Source organism: Camelus ferus, chromosome 34 (assembly GCF_009834535.1).
Source record: "Camelus ferus isolate YT-003-E chromosome 34, BCGSAC_Cfer_1.0, whole genome shotgun sequence".
NCBI lineage: Eukaryota > Metazoa > Chordata > Mammalia > Artiodactyla > Camelidae > Camelus > Camelus ferus.
Window position 1 is genome coordinate 17,125,366 of NC_045729.1, and position 17,493 is coordinate 17,142,858.

At 51.9% G+C, this 17,493-nt stretch overlaps 2 protein-coding genes and 1 long non-coding RNA gene across 5 annotated transcripts in view; 2 read left to right on the forward strand and 1 right to left on the reverse strand.

Moving 5' to 3' along the window:
• The window catches only part of VWF (von Willebrand factor), a 114,458-nt gene extending 109,287 nt beyond the window's left edge, over nt 1–5,171 (forward strand). The window contains 5 exon segments of the mRNA XM_032473470.1: nt 904–1,002; nt 1,685–1,813; nt 2,329–2,368; nt 4,232–4,329; nt 4,849–5,171. Of these exon segments, the coding sequence (XP_032329361.1) occupies nt 904–1,002; nt 1,685–1,813; nt 2,329–2,368; nt 4,232–4,329; nt 4,849–5,037 (555 nt within the window). The 3' untranslated portion in view covers nt 5,038–5,171.
• Nucleotides 5,172–5,721: 550 nt separating this feature from the next.
• On the reverse strand, nt 5,722–8,398 carry LOC116661369. The gene is made up of 3 exons (XR_004317257.1): nt 8,102–8,398; nt 6,821–6,986; nt 5,722–6,025 (listed from the first exon to the last, which is right to left on the reverse strand). It is a non-coding gene; the product is annotated as an uncharacterized LOC116661369 (long non-coding RNA).
• Nucleotides 8,399–8,541: 143 nt separating this feature from the next.
• ANO2 (anoctamin 2) overlaps nt 8,542–17,493 on the forward strand; it is a 253,652-nt gene continuing 244,700 nt past the window's right edge. For all 3 annotated transcript variants that reach the window (XM_032473471.1, XM_032473473.1, XM_032473472.1), the window contains exons 1-2: nt 8,542–8,680; nt 16,940–17,124. In XM_032473471.1, the coding sequence (XP_032329362.1) occupies nt 8,659–8,680; nt 16,940–17,124 (207 nt within the window). In that variant the 5' untranslated portion in view covers nt 8,542–8,658. The remainder of the gene's footprint in view (nt 8,681–16,939; nt 17,125–17,493) is intronic.

The window sequence follows — 17,493 nt, forward strand, 5'->3', positions numbered from 1 at the left end:
TAATTTTCTGTTCCAGCTCCAGCTCTCAGGGAGGAGCCACTGAAACGTGATTCTTGTCCATATGGTTCCTTCTTTCGAGGATTAAACCACCTGTGGTTTATCCCTGATTCTGGCCATCCAGTGCCTTTAAACCACTGTCTTAAATACTTCATCAAGGATTTATAGTTGTTATCTGCAGGAAGTCAGTCCAGTATAAGCTTCTCTGCCATTACTAGAACCAGGACTCCCTGGATGGATTTTAAGCAGGGGAGTAACATGACGTATTTTAAGAACGTAATTCTAGCGGGTATGTGGAGACCTACAGCAGGGGGGGGAAGAATGGAGGTGGGGAGACGGTTAAGACTACTACAGAGGCCACTGGGAGCTGATAGTTGCTTGGACCAGGCGATGACAGAGGACACTGCAATGACAAGCAGTGGATGAGTTCAAGATGCATTTTTGGCAAGATTTGGTGATGAGTGGGGGGCGGGGGATGAGAAAAAGAGAGAAGCCAAGGATGACTCCTGGATTTCTCGTTTGAGCAACTGGGTAATGAAGCCACTTACCAAGACAGGTGAGACAAGAGAAGGAGGAGATGTGGAACGGAAAGTCAGGTTGCCTCTTGTATGTAAGTCTTGAGATGACAATAAGATAAACAACTGTCAAGCAAATGGATCTGTAGGTCGAACCCGGGGGAGGTCTAGTTTAGCAGGACTGGCTGCGAGAACTTGAGCAGGATGTGCACACGTGGAGGGATGGAGTGCTCTTTAGGGGACCGGGGGCTGACAAAGGGTAATTAAGGTCAGATGTTGACTTTCTGGGTGAAACTGCGGGATAGGACGGATGAGGAGCTGGACAAGGAAGCCTGCTTATGACTGGGATGTTCGGGGCAGGTTAACCAAGGCTGCTTTTCCCCCTGGACAGGGTTACAAGGAAGAGAAGCTGCAGGGGGAATGCTGTGGGAGATGTCTGTCTACGGCCTGCACCATCCAGCTCCAAGGGGGGCAGATCCTGACACTGAAGGTGGGAGCAACTTGGACTCAGAAGCTCCCCCTCAGCTCGCCGTCTGGTTCTCTATCTGGGTATCTTTTCTTCAAGAAAGAGGGACAGAATTTGGGCCAATTTTGACCTCCTTTTGTGCCTGTTTCAGATTTTATAATGGAAAGGTGGATAACCTTTAGAAGGTCCAGAATTTTCTCTTTGATTGAGTTATTTTGTCACTGTCCTTGACAAGAGTGCAGTTGGTGTAGGGCCCCATGATGTGGGGTTGGTTGATCTTTCAGATTTTCTCCAGCCTTGAGTGTCTATGAGTGAGACAATCATGGTGACACAGACTCTGACCTATGAAAGCCAGAGTTGGCAGGTGGGGCTGGGGGGTGGCACTCAGATCACCTCTAGTTCAGTTACGGACTGGCCAGTTTACCGTCGCAACGTCTTAGTTCTTTAAGTTTTAAGTGATCAGAAGAGTTCAGGGAGTTTTCTACATTTATGCAGCCCTGTTCCCAGTAAAAAAGCTATAAAAGCAGACTCCACCTCTATTTCGGGTTCTGGGAGTGGAGACTTTGTACACACTGCTTCATTCTTGTTCCATATCCTCCAAATTGTCTCAAGAACTCCAAAGAGTCGAGGTCACGGTTTGAAGTAGCTTTGCAACCCAAGCACCGTCTTCACATTAGCTGTACCCCGTCCCCCTCTCTCCTTTCAGCCTGGTGAGACATTGCAGGATGGCTGTGACAGTCACTTCTGCAGGGTCAACGAGAGAGGACAGTACACTTGGGAGAAGAGGGTCATGGGCTGCCTGCCCTTTGATGAACACAGATGTCTGGCCGAGGGGGTGAGTGGTCGGAGTTCAGGCCCTGTTTCCTCTAGACTGTCTCCATCTCTGACTCTAAGAACAGGGTCCCTCTGAACAGCAGTCCAGCTTGGATGTGACTTCCCAGTGTCCAAGGAGAACCCTGACATAGTTTAAAAACCAATATTACAAAACCAAAGCCAGATGGACAGACAAGATTCTCTGTACCATATGATGCTTTAAGAAAACATCTTTCCTTCGGGGGAGACGGAATCTGTGAGTCCTTGAATGAGAAGGTGAGAGGTCAGACAGATTTCCAGGCTCCCCTGGGAATGATGATCCCAGTTCTGGAAGAGAATTTGGAATAGAATAAGAACTGTGTCCGCCTGGTCAGGTGGAGCTGGCGGGCTGCTCACGTTGGTGGTGGGAGAGCCAGTTCATGCCTGGGGACTTCAGCTCAGGGCTGCGAGCCCAGAGCCAGGAACTGAGCTGGAGTGACTGGGAAGTGTCCACCGTGTACTCTTTGTGTCTGATCTGGAACTTTGCTGTTTTCTTAGGGGAAAATCGTGAAAATTGCAGGCACGTGTTGTGACACATGTAAGTATGTTACCAAAATCTTGTTCTTTGAAATCCATCAGACCAAGTCCACTGTTCTTTGGAGTGAGCTTTATTCTAGAAAGATGCTGCAGTCACCATGTTCAGTTCTGCAGGGAACTGACCCCCCTCCCTGAGTTTCCTCGGCTGCCCCCTCCTCAAACCCCCTTTCAAATGCCTGTAAAGGAAGCTCTTCCTCTTTTCTTCCAAACTCCTGACAATCGCCAGCTCCTCACAGAGTCTTGGGTTGCTCATGGTCCCATCATGAGAAGGCATCTTCTCTCTTCCCTGGGAGCTCCTTGAAGACAGGAGCAGACCCTGACACACATCTGTTCTTTGGGTGTTGGGCAGTGGTCTTAGATAGAGATGGCGGCAGCAGCTGGCGGTGGGGCTGCAGGAAGCACGCAGTCTTCTCAAGGGTTTATGAGGCTGGTCTAAGCTTTATGACCCTCCTCCTCGTCCCTCTCGGCTCCTCCCGACCGTGAGTTGCACTGGTTGGTCCTCGTGGCTCCCACAGCATCTCTGGAGACGGAGCTCAAGTCTGCACGTCAGACAGAGTTCTTACCACGTGTTCCTGTGGTTGTGAGCACAGGTGGCTTTCAGAATCCCAGTGTTAGTGCTATATTCTCTGACGACAGAATTACTTGCCTGGACTAACGTTCTTTGCTTTTTAGTTTAGTTAGTTAGTTTTCGTTTTGGGGTTCATGGGCCCACGTTCCCTGTTCATTTTTGGGTAGAGAAAGGAAGAGGGCAAACACGAGCAGCTTCTGTGTTCAGTCATTCGTTCTTCTCCTGGTGGCCTCCTCGGACAGTCCCTGTGGTCGCTGTAACCAAATTGCAGACTGAGGAAACACACTCTGAAAGCATCTCCTTCGGTGATTCCTGGCTGCATAGTTTAAGAAGGTGAAGTCAGGAAACCGTCGGAGAAGATGAGTTCCCTTTAGGCACGCTGCACGTGGGAAGTGGCTGAGACTGTTACCTGCAAAGCTGGCAGCAAGGCCAAAAGGGGCCTCTGCTGGTTGGGGCTTCCAGGAGCGGAGGCCCCCTCTTAAGGAGCACAAGCCCGGCTCAGGCTTCAGCCTGCAGCGGAAGAACAGAGGGAATAAATACGCTTCCCTTATTCACCCTCTTCATGTAGTTGGTAGCCTTCCACTTTAAAATGAAATTATTTGGAAGGTGGGAGGCCAGCTGATATGTAGTTGAGGTTGATTTTGATTTGGAGCCATCCAAGAATGGAAACCTCCTGGTGCTCGGATGGCGAATGGTGAGCTGACATTAAATCTTAGAATTATCAGTGGGCCAAGTAGAAACTCAGATCTGAATGCCACTAACCTGGGTATGTAAGGAAACCCATGCCAGCGACCTGGAGACAGCTATATCCGAAGGAAGGACCCCATGAGGGCTCCTAGGATCTTCTCAGCCCCCGCAGGGGCAGTGAGTGCCCTATTGTGGCCATGACATCTGCAGAGATGCATAGATATTAACTGTATTTATTGGCTCCTTCATTGCCCATTAGTTTCTGCAGAGTTGTAAGCACAAAAGGATTGCTCTAGTCATTATGGTTTTTAGAGTCCATGATTATATAAAAGCAAGTTTTATCCACTGACATCACCAAAGCACAGAGAATCTAGGCTCCTCTTGCAATGAAAATTGTACCGTTCAGTGAGTTAAGCCCAGCGATAACTGTAACTCTGAGTAGGAAGGGCCAGGAGAAGCTGAGGGGAACCCGGATGCCGACTTTCCCTCCCGGTAGCTGGCTGTGATGATTTGGGCACTGTGAAATTGACCTGTTTCCAGTAACTGAGGGAACTGGGCTAGAGAGTGTTGTATGGAAGAACAGGTTCCCCTCTCTCACCTGTCCTGCAGGCGAGGAGCCCGAGTGCAAGGACATCGCCGCCAGGGTGCAGTACATCAGGGTGGGGGACTGTCAGTCTGAAGAGGAAGTGGACATTCACTACTGCCAGGTAAGGGGGCCTGGCTGGGGAGGGGCGCGTCTCCATGTTTGGACACGCCTCATTAGTTACACTGTGGAAGAACCCAGACAGTTCATGGGGAGGAGGAGTGAAAGGAATGGGAGGCTTAAAAAAAAATTTTTTTTTTAAGGAAATGTTTTATTGAAGTAACTGGGAACTTTTGACCCCAGGAGGGGAAAAAAACTAAGGAAAGATTAGTTTTTGAGTCCTTTGAAGTCCTTTGAAGAGAATGGGGAGTTAGTTACGGAGCTTGTATTTCCTGAAGGTCAACCAGACATGCCTAGGTTGCAGCTGGAGGGGTTCTGGTGTCAGAAGACCACAGGAGGGGCATTTCAGACCCCACCCCTCCCCTCCCCGGGGGCTCCTGTCGCACGGGTTGCTCTGGGCGAGGCAAGGCCCGCTGGCGGCCGGGGTGGGGGGGGGGGCAGGTGGAGGAAGCGGGCCGCCCCAGAGTCCTGCCCGCCCTGGGGCTGCCCAGCACCGCAGCGGCCCCTCTCTGCCCCGTCGTAGGGCAAGTGCACCAGCAAAGCTGTATACTCCATCGAAGCGGAGGACGTGCAGGACCAGTGCTCCTGCTGCTCGCCCGCGCGGACCGAGCCCATGCCGGTGCCCCTGCGCTGCACCAACGGCTCCATCGTCCACCATGAGATCCTCAACGCCATGCAGTGCACATGCTCCCCCAGGAAATGCAGCAAGTGAGGCCCTGCCTCGCCCTGGACACCCGCAGCCATCCGCCTCGGCAACCACCAGTTGGCGCTCGCGCGCTCTGCTCTCGTGCTCCCCGCACCCCCACCTCGGGCCCACAATAAAGGCCAATCTCTCATCTTGACAAAGGCTCACGGTTCCCCGTGTCTTCCAGGCTCAGAAGGCCGTTGTCGGCCGGGCTTGAGTTCCGAGGCTGGTGCTGAGGGAGGGAGCACGGCTCCATCTCTCTGGAAACACTCCAGGCCAGATGGCTGCAGGTGGCACTGCCAACCTCTTGGGGGAAAAAGTGGCATCTCAGCCTCCACTGAGTAGGGAGGGGACACTGAGGTCCAGGCCTCAGAAGCCCAGCCCAGTGGCCTGAAGGAGAAGGGATTTGCTGAGGAACACTGGGGTCTCCAGTCTCTGAATCCAGGGGCTTCTGAGCAGAGCAGAGGGGTGGCCCTGGGGCCAAGCTGTCAACAGTGTGGCTGACGTGGTGGGGAAGGAGCCCCACCAGGTGTGCAAGGGTTTCTCTGAGCCCTTGGCTGACCGAATTCCTGTGTTCCCACAGTGGCCCCGTGGGAGGGAGAGGTGCTGGGGGCGGGGGACTGGAAATGCATGGTCCCACCCAGCACAGGCTCAGCCAAGGGGGGAGCACCAGGCTCGGGGGCAGGCCTGGGTTCCACACACAGTCCTCGCTCTACTCTGTGGCCTCAGCAGACCCCTTAGTGGTTCTGACTCAGTTTCCTCAACTGGAAAAGAGGACCATCAGGAACACTCATGTGGTTGGGAGGGGGAAACACGCCGAGAGTGCCTGTGAATTGCTCTACAATAATAGAAAAAAAGGGCAAGAATAAAAATGGGAAAATCAAGACTCAAAGAGGGACTAAGTGTGTTTATCACAGTAGCAGAGCATTGGGGGTTTCCTTTGTTGTAGGGGTGAAGGATCTGCGTTTCTTTTGGGCTGGATGCTGGAGGCCAAGGCCCTGTCCACTCCAGAACCCTGTGGTGGATGGGGAAGAGGTGTAGTTAGTGCCAGCCTTCACCGGGTCCCCAAATCACTCATGGCTGCTGTCACTCTCAAGGAGAGATAGTCCTTTCTTAAAACTTTATGAAGAAGCTTACATGTATATGCTGGCAAGATGGCAGAGACCTGAGGTGGGGAGAGAACACCCACGGGAATAAAAGCAACACCCTGGATATGAGGCAGGGATTTGTTGGGGGATTGACTTTCATTCCAGATCCTTTTAACCCAGGAGAGACTAAACTCATTAGAAGGGCTGCACGATGGAGCTGGAAAGGATGTAGACACTATCCAACGCACCGCCCCCTCCTGCCCCTTTACAGAGGACGAAAGTAGCTCAGAGAACTCCAGCAACTTGCCAGAGGTCACATAGCTGCAGGTGCAGGGCCAGGTTCAGCAGCCAAGTGCCTGGACACCTGGGCAAGAGCTCCAGCGCAGGTCCACCAGAGCCTCACGTCCCTGTTCTGACAGATTCGGTCCTTGTTCTCAGGGAAACCAGTGATAGCTGCATTTCTAGGTCTCCCTGCTTCTGGCATGGCTGGGGAAGAACTTCCATGGAAGAACTTCCATTTGCGTTTCAGGCAAATGGCATGGGCTGTGCTGAGCAGTTTTGGTGGGGCGTTTTGCAGGGTACGGGGCAGGAAGAATGGATAGAAGTTTTATGTAACTGCTCAGTAATTCAGAGGTTGTCATCCTCCATCCATCACCCCACCTCCAACTCTGAGTAGCCTCTAAGGTCTCTGTAGGAAACCAGATCCAGGGCCAGGGAATTACCTGTCTCTTCGGACTGATCACCTAACACTCCGCCTGGGGACGGGGTGCTCCTGGAGGCATCAGCCTCAGAGAAACTCAGCAGGGAGGCTACCGCTTCAGCAGGAGGTGTCAATTTTCCAGCTGCCTCCATGGTCTGAGTTCTCATTTTGACCGATAAGATGATTTACTATCAAGAAAAAAGCTGAATCAAAACCTGCATGTTTTGATTAAAAAAGATGGCAGGGAGCAGGGTAAAAAGGATGCAGCAGAAGCTGGGAGTGGGGTCTAAGCCAGCAGCTGCCCCACCCTCTGCGGGCATTCCAGGGCGGGTCTGCCTCTGGTCTCAGGGACTCTGTTTTTGGTCACTCTCAGACCAGATTAGACAGTCCCCCAGAGTGAGAGTCTCAGGGATAGTCTCCAGGAGGGTGTGTGTGGAGACCAGGGGACCAAGAAAGTGCTGGAGGGAGAGAAGAGAGGAAATGGATAAGGAGTGGCAAGTGGAAAGGTTTCTGATCCTCTTGGCATTGAAAAGACAGGAGAAGGGTTCCTGGAAGTTAATGGAGAAGGGCGTTGCTTGGGAGAGAAAGGAGCTGGTAGCCAAGCCAAGCGTTAGAGCATGACCCTGGAGCAGGCATAGCCCTCAGGGGCAGGCTGCCTGACCGATTACACTGCAGTCTCCTCGTCTGTAAAATGGGCACATGGACAGTAACTCCCCCGTAGAACTGTTGTTAGAATGAAACAGTTCCTCTGCAGAAGGCCCTGAGAAGGGTGCCGAGGAGGAGGAAGTCATGTATCCGCATCGGCCCTGGTGACTCCTGGTGGCCAGAAGGCCGCCCCAGACTGGCACACACTGCTTTGGTTTTCCTTCTGCCCTGCCCCTGACTCATGCTGTGTTGTTGCCTCAGGTTCCTCATCTATCCAGTGGGGAGCAGTCCCCACCAGCCCCCCCTTATCCGTGTGGGAGATAGCCTTCTTCACATGAAAGCACACGGTCATACATAGCCTACTCGACATACATTGTTAACACAGTTCCTTTCCATTTCCGGGTTCCTGGTATTGCTACGCTTCAGGGCATCCGGGAACTGTAGATTCTGCTACCCAGAATGGCCAGTTGGAGGCCTCCTCTTCCCGCCCCCCTGCCCACAGCCGGGTACCAGACCCACTCCAGGGAGACGCACTCCTCTTGTTCCAGGGATGGAGTTGCCATAATCTGCCTCCTCAAGCAGTCCTCCCTCTCCCCGGGGAAGCTTTTCTAAAATTTGCCCCTCCCCCTGCCTCTTGCAGCCCCTCCTCCCGCCCTACCTGTCTCCGGTGCAGGATTCCTCCACTCCTGCTCCTTTCATTCTGGAGAAAAGTGGGGACAGCTGGTGGCGGGGCAGAGTGCAGGCAGGTATTCTGGGGCAGCCTCCCGCCCCAGCCCGGGGCGGTCCGGGACAGGGTGGCGCGAAGCCGGCTCCGCGGGCGGGATTGGAAACTCATCAGCCAGACGGCTCACGAGATAATCCGGCTGAAGGCTCACACCCGAACCAGGTTAGGAGGCAGCTCCCCTGGGCGGGGAGAGCAGGCCGTCTTACTGTCTCGCCCCTCAGCTTCGTTAACCCGAGCTTGCCCTGGACTCACCCCGCCCGCGGGAACGCGCTCCACCCTCCACGTGGCGAGGCCAGAGCCCGTGCTCCCGGGGCGCCGCGGCCGGGAGGCCGGGCGCGGGCTGGGGGAGGAGGCGGCGGCCGCGGGCGAGGGGCGGGCACGTCCGGACGGAGCTGAGCCGCGATGGAATTAGCCCTGCGGCTGAGTAAGCCGGTCCAGCCGCCGGCGCAGCCGCGGGGCAGTCCGCGTTTGGCGTCCTGTGCGCCCGCACCATGGCCACCCCCGGGCTGCGCGGTGAGTCTTTCCCGCCGAGGGCCTTGGTCCTGGGCATCGGGCAGGTTGCAGGAAAGAGAGGGGCTGGGAGTGAAGGGCGGGATGGGTGACCCCCGGTGAACCTGGAGGGGGCGGTGCGGGAGCTGATCCCTTTCCCTCAGGGCAGGGAAGCTGAGGGGCGCCTGAACCATTTCGCGGGTACTTATTTCTTCTCAAGGAGAGAGGAGGTAGGACAAGAGGCAGAGGGTTGGTGCAGCGACTTTTTGGTGATAAATTACCAATTCCTACCTCTATCTTCTCCTTGTTACAAGCCTGGGATGTCTAGGGTATCTGAATGGTAGGCAAACAACTGGGGTTTAACTCAGAGACCGTCCGCTGAGGTTCAGATTCATCCCCTGCAAGCTGACTCGGGCATCCCTGGAGCACCCTCACAGTTTAAGGGAGTCTCCAACCCCTATCCAAACCCACTCCCAGGAAGGGCACGTACACCTCAGGGTGCAGGGAAACACAGGTGCATCTTTCCTGGAGGCTTTTTTTTTTTAAAGAGGAAGCAAATTGAGGCAGCGTTTCGGGGAGCAGGACCTGACCCTGCTTCACCTCCCAAATGATACTGAGTAGACGGATACGTTTGGCAGGACTGACCTTGCCTGGAAAATGATTTTGTTGGATGTCTTGTTTGTGGTGGCTCTTGAGAGGCGTGGAGTGGGGAGGTGCTCACTCCATCGGCATGAACAGTGGGCAGAAGGGACTGGAAGGTAGGCATCAGCCATCGTGAGACTTTGTGAATCGGTGTGGAGGGACACCCGAGACCATGTGGACGCTGGTCCAGGACAGCAGGTCCCAATGAACAGGGTTAGGTCTCAGCCCAAAGGCAGGTGGCAGGTGGCAGGCGGCAGGCGAGGGAGGATCGTAGACAAGGTGGGCCTCTCCCAGGGGTTGACGGGACTCTGGGCCCTGCATTTGCCTGGGCTTTGTTCTTGGGACCTGACAGCAGAGCCCTGCCCCTGCTGCGGGGCATCCAGGGCACAGTTGCCTTCTCACTGTGTCTGCCATGCATTGCCATTTTGGGAACCAGGGACCTGAGAAAGTCCTTTCCAGCCACCTCCATCGCTCTCTGAGTTGCCCCTATGTGGCCACTTGGGCCTCTTTGCTGGCTGATGGAAGAAGGTGGGTTGGGGGTGGGGATGGGTTCCAAACACCAACCTCAGGTTCTGGTCTGGTTTCTCTGTGCACCTTCTCTGCCATCTCCCACCGCTGGGCACGGCAACAGGGCCAGAGGCATTTGGGGAGCTTGTCTTTCATTTTCTCTAACAAGGACCCGATTTTCTGGAAATTCATCCATCCTGTGGACCCTTCTACTGGCTGAGAGAAGCTTGTCTAGGCCTGGCATTCCTAGAGCACATGAACTTGACCTCTAGAGACGAGAATCTTGCCTGTAGTTACAAAGTAGAATCAGTCTTTATTTGTGATCCGATGGCTGGGGTGGGAGGAGTTTGAGTGGAGATTGCATTAACTGAAGGAACCAGCCATGTGGACATCTGGAGAATGATCTAGCAAAGGCCACAGAAGTGAAAGATCCTGTGGCAGCAAGGTGCTTGGGCTGTCCCAAAACGGGGGAACCCGGACGCCTGGAGGGAGAGGGTGAGAGTGAGCGGGTCACGCAGAGTCTCGGAGCTTGGGCTGTGTGTTTTTGACTTTGCAAAAGAAAGGGAAGACTAACATTCATCCAGCAGTTGCTGTGCACCAGACACCGTGCTTCGCTTCACAATAAATTTGGGGGTCAGTAGTAAGACCATTTCATTGAAGAGGAAGTTGAGGTTCACCTCACCTTGTTGCTTTTGTCGTGCTCTTGAGGAGCCATTAGAAGGAAGTGTAACTGCCAGCAAGGAGAGGATGGAGGGTGGGAAATGTGGGTGGAACTGGGGCCTTAAGAGAGATACTAATTTTGCAAGGCTGTGGTCATAGTCCAAGCAAGGGTTACCTTGACACGATTTCCAATCTGGAATCATCATGGTTAGTTCATCTGGTGGGACCAAGCCCAAGAAGGCTGGTTGTCATCACGAAACTCCTAAGGCAGCGTGCCACTGTGATCTGCAGGGGACATGCCTTCATGAGCACAGGTTACCTGAGCTCCACATCTGTGGTTCACAGGCACATGGGAGGCCGACCCAGGGACCACTGGGGGCAGAGGACTTGCCCAGTGTCCTGATGGGCTCTAGCAAACCTGGCTCCCAATCGTCTCTGTTGATCTGCATACGATGCGCTTGTACGTTCAGCTCTCATCAGTTCAGAGGACACCGGCTGAGCCAGATACCATGCCAGTGCCAGAGCTAGAACCATCAACAAGGGCGCGTACTGTCAAGACCTAACGTTCTGGACTCCTGGTCCCCTAAGATGATCTTAATAGGAAAGCAGCCACATCCACTGTTGCTGGACACGGGCAGGGGGAGCCAGGGTCAGGCATGGGCTCGTTCAGACGACACCAGTGAAGTTAGCCCTGTTTATACTTCAGTATTTCAAGAGGTACTAGAGGTCTTTCTTTGGCTGCTACTGACAACCCTGCCTTTCCTCCAGAAACGCTAAGGAAATAATTTATAAGTCTGTCTGGCCAACAGCTCCATGTAAGATAACTTGTGCTGAAACTACTGAAGGCTTGCAGGTCTCACAATTAGCTGACGTCAGACCCTCCCTCTGTGTAGCGAATGCAAGTATAAAGCGTATCACCTTTGCATCTTCTGACTGGTTCACTGACGAAGGGAAAATTCCCACTTTCTAGCAGTTGCTGATGCCTGTAATCATCGTAAACTAATTAAAAATAGCTTGAAGAGGGGAGGGTATAGCTCAGTGGTAGAGTGCATGCCTAGCGTGCGCGAGGTCCTGGGTTCAATCCCCAGTACCTCCATTAAAAGTAAATAAATAATAAACCTAATTACCCCCGCCCCCCCAAAATAAAAAAACTTTTTAAAAATTATAAAAAATAGCTTGAAAAATTAAAAAGTAATAATACATCCCCATTGTGGAAAAAAATCAAACACAAATAAATAAAATACATATTTTTAATATTTTGGTAATTACTCTTCGCCCTAAATCCTTTTTAATCTTTTTATTTTTGGCTATGTCAGATAACCATTTCTATTTATTATTTATTACTCTTGAGACAAATTACAAAAAAGGAAAACCTAGTTATAATACAACTTAAACCAAGGATACATTAACAAATGCCAAATAATGAGAGATTGGGAACATGCTGTTATAGCCCCAAACCTAGATAAGAATAGGAAGTGTAATTGAGCAACAACTGATCTGTGAGCTCCCTGACAGGCAGATCAGAAAAGAGATGAGTTCCGTCAGTCTCACCGCTTAATAAAAGGAGACTAGCTCATCAACATTAAACTTTCAGAAGACTGTCACAGTGATATTTGTGATTTTTATAGAAGACATTGCCCAGCATAATGAGCTGTAGTTTTCTTAATAGGTTTTTAGAAAAGTGTTATTCATCACATGAGCATTTATTGTATAGTTTCTGATTTTTTTTAAAAGAGGTGTTTCTGTTTTATTCTTTTCTGATCCATTCTATTCTATTAAAAAAATGCTGTTTGCAAACCATTAGATAACCACCTATTGGGTTAAACCTCTAACTTGAAAAGTAGTGGCTTATCATGTAGAAACCTTACCAGCGAATGGTCCTTTTAGACCTGTGACTCTCCATCCCTTTTTCCTCTCCTGCGTGAGAAAGGCATACAAGACCCATCCATCAGGAGCAATTCTTACCCAGGTTTCCATCTGCTATCTTTTCCTTTCATCCCGAAGAACATCCTTTAACAGTTCTTCGAGTGAATTTCTGCTGGTGACGAATTCTCTCAGCCTGTGTTTTTATGGAAAATGTCTTTATTTTCTCCCATTTTTGTGGGTTGTATATTCACTTTATTTGTGATGCTTTTTGAATATTTTAAAATTCTGATGAAGGCCAGTTTGTCTGTTTTTTTCCTTGATTCCTTGTGCTTTGGGCATAATAGCTAAGAAACCATAGCCTAGCCCACGGTTATGTAGAGTTACTTCCATTTTGTTTTCAGACAGTTTTACATTTTTAGCTATTTTATTTAAGCCTATGATTCATTTTGCAAAAGTTAATTTTGTATATAGTGTGAGGGAAGGGTCTGACTTCATTCTTTTGCGTGTGAATATCTAGTTTCCCCAGCACTATTTCCACGTTTCTTTCCTCACTTCTTGGCACCCTTGTTGAAGTTCAAGGGTTTATTGATTGATTTATTGTCTATCCTTACGAGACGTGCTCATACATATACTCGTAAATATTTACTATTCTCCACGTTGATAATGAAGGCGCTGGATTAGTTAGGGTGTTGCTCAGCTGGCTGCTCTAATGAGTAGACCGAGAAATAAGGTGCGGAACACAATACTTCACTTCTTGCTAAAGTGATGGGCTCAGGTGGGTAGACAGGTTGGTGGGGTGGCTCTTTTCCATAAAGCTTTTCGGGGCCCCAGGCTAGCGGAGGCTCAGCCAGCTTCAACGAGGACTCCCGAGGTGGCCCCGAGAGTTGCCGCTGCAGTTATCTGAAAGGGGGAAGGAGCACGGAGGAGCGCGTAGGAGCACGCAGGGACGGTTTCTAGGGGCCAGGCCTATAAATAGCACATATCACTCTGTTCACATTCCTCTGGCTGGAATTCAGTCTCGTGGCCACGTCTAACTGCAAGAGAGGCTAGGAAGTATGTGGTCTAGCTGTGTGTTCGGGGAGAAGAGGAGACCATGGATTTTGGTAAGCAGCTGCGTCTCTGTCGTAGGGGCCTATGGAAAATGGTAAGTTTGGTGTGGCACACTCATTACACGGTGCTAAAGGTACAGATGTGCACGTTCGTCTCCCCGAGTAGGCTGTGAAATCTTTACGTTTCAGTACCCAGGACAGGACAGGCTATGTGCTCAGTGCTTATTAAGTGGCTTTTGAATGAATGAATGAATGAATGGTGTGAGCTTCTGGGACAGTAGCTGGCCAACAGATTCAGTTGCTTCTTTTTAAAAAATATTAAAAAATTTTTTTACAAAGTGCTATCTGGCTAATGTGAGTTAGAAAGCAGGTGAGGTCATTGTGAGTCTTCTTTTAACTGTGAAAAACATACGTCATTTGTCCTTGAAACCCAACCAATTGGATTCTTTGAGACCTGAAGTTTGAATTTGATTTATCTTTGGGGAACTCAGTCCTTTGCAGAATTTAAGTACATACGTCTATGAAATTAATACTGTTGGGTTAAAGGAAAGAGAAAAAGAGAAATTATAAAAATAATATATGAACCAGAGATATGGTTGCATATTTTTCAAAAATCTTTCAATGGAAATTTTATTATGAAGGATTTAACCAAAATATTTAGCTGTGGGACTTGGCTATGATCCTTCGAAGTTGGGTGAAATGATGAAACTCTACCTGAGGGCCACCTTTTAAGAAAGCTGATTTTTAAATGCGTGCTGTATTAAGATGGTATTCTGCACTTCTCTCTAGCCTCCTCCTGGAACGGCAGCTGTGATTGGAGGAGCTGTCTCAGGCTTTAACCTCAGAGCTGGCTCATTTTGGGCAACAGAAATCTGTTCCACCTTCTTTGGAGAGAAGGGAATAAGAGCGAAATCATCAATCTTGGTTATACCTAGGAGGAAGAGAAAGTGTGTGGGTTTTTTTTTTTTACCAATACTGATGAATTCTGCAACACCAGCTGGGTGTCTCGGTTCTGACCTTGTCTCCCTGGAGGTAGCGTCAGATCCCGCAGGTCAAAGTCTCAGCCCTACAGGACCCCCTCCCCGCCCCCGCCATACCCCTTTCAGATGCCAGCCGCAAGTCCAGGTGGCCACCTGTGCTTCAGACCCACTGGCTATAAATTGGAGGTTCCCATGCCCGCCTCCTTGGGTTCAATTAACTTCTTAGAGTGGCTCACAGAACTCAGAGAACTCAGAGAGACATTTTACTTACTAGATCACTGGTTGGTTATAAAAGGATACAACTCAGGAACAACCAGATGGAAGAGAAGCATGGGACAAGGTGCCTGGGAAGGGGCCGGGAGTTCCGTGCCCCCAGGTGTGCTGTTCTCCCACATCTTCACCTGTTTGTCAACCTGGAAGCTCAGTGAGGCCCATCCTTTTGGGGGCCTCGTTATGATGGCCGTTGGTGATGACTAAGCACAATCTCCAGCCTTTCTCTCCTCCCAGGAGGTCAGAGGGTGGAAGGGGAGGTGGGACTGAAAGTTCCACCCTCTAATCACAAGGTTGGCGTCACTGGCAACCAGCCCCCACTCTTAGGTTCCCTAGGGGCTTTCCAAAAGTCAGTTCATTGACATAACAAAAGACACCTTGCCAGCTCTCCACATTTAGGAAATTCTAAGGGTTTTAGGGGCCCCTTGCCAGGATCAGAATGAAGATCAAAAGTAAATTTCTTATAATAAATCACAGTATCACACATGCAGAGCCCAGGAGGGTGGCTAAGCCACAAACACCTAGGATCTCTTGTTCAAGACAGCTTGTGCTAAAAGCCAAGGGAAAGGTGTGAAAGGAAAATCCAAATGGAGTCGGTATTGCTAAGAGAGAGCAGGGCCCAGGCAGTGGTCATCTAAGTGTCAGAGGGCAAGTGGAGGGGCCAGGATGGCCAGTGGGGGGCCCTGGAGGCCAGCCCCAAACCCCAGGTGGCACCGTTAGAGGATGTTGGCTCCTGGAGAGTGGTTTGACTAAAGCTTTGGGCCGACTCTGAATCTGAGCTACCCCGAGCGAGTCATACGTGTGAATGTGAACTGCTGTCAAGGAAGGTGGACGTTGAGTGACATCACCTGTATCACCTGCCCAGGGGTGCACTGGGATGGCCTCCGGCTGTTTGGACATGCATGCAGAGGTTTCCAGGCTTCCCCTGGGATGCGGAGCCCTGTTCTCCCTTCAGCCCTGGGCAGAAAGGCACGAGGGGAGAGGGATGAGCACGAGGGATGAGCAGAGGCTGGGGACCCAGGAAGGAGGCCTCTCCCTTGATATCCTAAGCTGGAGCCCCCACCCCCATCACACCACCGGCATGCATGCCCACTCCTGCTCCTCTGTGTTCTGTCCCCTGCCTGCAAGTTACTTCAAGACCTGGCTTCAGGCTTAATTCCTCCTGAAGCTCCTTTGACTCTCCAGCCTTTCCAGTCTCTCTCAATATAGACCAGAACACACAGTCTTGAAACAAACCATGAAATCTTTACTTGCTGGTCATAACTGTGTTTCCCGCACGTCAGCTTTATCTTCACAAAGAGATGATGCTTTTCTCCAGCGCAGGGACCAAATGTTCCAGGTCTCCCGGAAGTGTCCGCGGAGAGCTGGGCGCACAGGCAGCGGCTCCCCAACCTGGTAACTGACCAGAAGCTCTGTTTCAAGAGACCGGGAAGGGCGGCCTTTTGTTCATGCATTCATTCAGCTGGTGCTAAGGGCTGGCTGGCTGCTTAAGGTGTGATTTCTGCTCACACCTAGGTTAAAGTGAAGACACGAAGGATGATTATGACAAGCACGTTCCACTGCATACCTGTAGGCTCATCTCTCCTTCTCAGTCTCACGCCAACCCTGCAAGTCTGGGATTCTCATCTGACAGTTGGAGAAACAGGCGCAGAGGTCTCAGCGCCAGCAGGTGGCCGGGCTGAGGAGTGAGCCCAGGCGCATTGCAGGGCGGCTCTGGGGGCCCCAGCGGGGCTGGGGAGCTCTGAGGCTTTGGTGGGGGCAGCAGCTGTTTGGGGAATGTTCAAGGGCCTGGGAGGTGGCCCTTTCGTCAGAGGCCGCCCCTGCCCTGAGCCTCAGGGCTGTCCTTGCTCTCTCCTTGGGAGCGTGGGGGCTGCCAGGGTGCCCACTGATCTAGAGGCTAAGTGCCTGGCATTAATTCCAGGTGTCTCTCCAGGCACTGCCCCACCCACCCTGCCCTGTGGGCACCACCCCTCTCCTCCTGTCTGCGAATTAGAGGACATTATGACAGCCATCATCAGAAGGAGCTCCTGCTGGTGGCTGCAGGCTGCGCGTGCGTGTGTGTATGTGTGTGTGTAATGGGGCGAGACCCCCCTGCCCACCTTCCACACTCCACCCTCCCCTGTGGCCAGTGTGAACCTGGCTAACTAATCCTGTGAGGGCTGACTGGGGAGGCAGCTGTGGGGAGATGTGCCCATGTTCTTGGGGCCACTGTGGTGTCCCCTCTCAGTTGCCTCCATTTCTTTGTGTCCTGTGTCCTGGGTTTCCCATCACCTGAAGCTGCCCTCCCTGCTTTGTCCTTCCTCTCACAGATATCCCCCTGCTCCCTGGCTCCCCACGCCGGCTGAGCCCGCGGGCAGTGGTCAGAGGAGACCGGGGCCCCAAACATGAACAGCAGTACCTCAAGGTGCCGGGTCCCCGAGCCCAGGGTCTGCGGGGCACTTCCACCCGAGAGTCTGGCCAGCCGTCCGGTGGAGGGAGCTCCCACAGGTGCTCTGTGAGTATTGGGGTAGATGGCTGGGTGACTCTGATGGGGGGGCCCACTTGACTGGGGGACCCTCCACTTCGGGGGCAGGTATGTGTCAGACAGAGAGAGAGAGAGGATTGGTTTTGGTTAGGGCCTTTTCCTCTCCTCTTTCTCCAAGCCATGGTGGCACAGTGCCCCAGCAGGGCTGGGGTCTTCTGCTCCAAGGAGGACAGGGAAAGCGGAGGTGTGAGACGCCAGGTGGCCCCACCTATTGGTCTGCAGGCTTCGTGGCTCACCTCCCATAGGTCTGAGGAACCAGACCTCTGCTGTGACTGGCTCAGGCTCTCCCCTGTGCCCAATGCTTCATCTGGTTGCCCAGGTGACCTCTCAGGTGGCTGC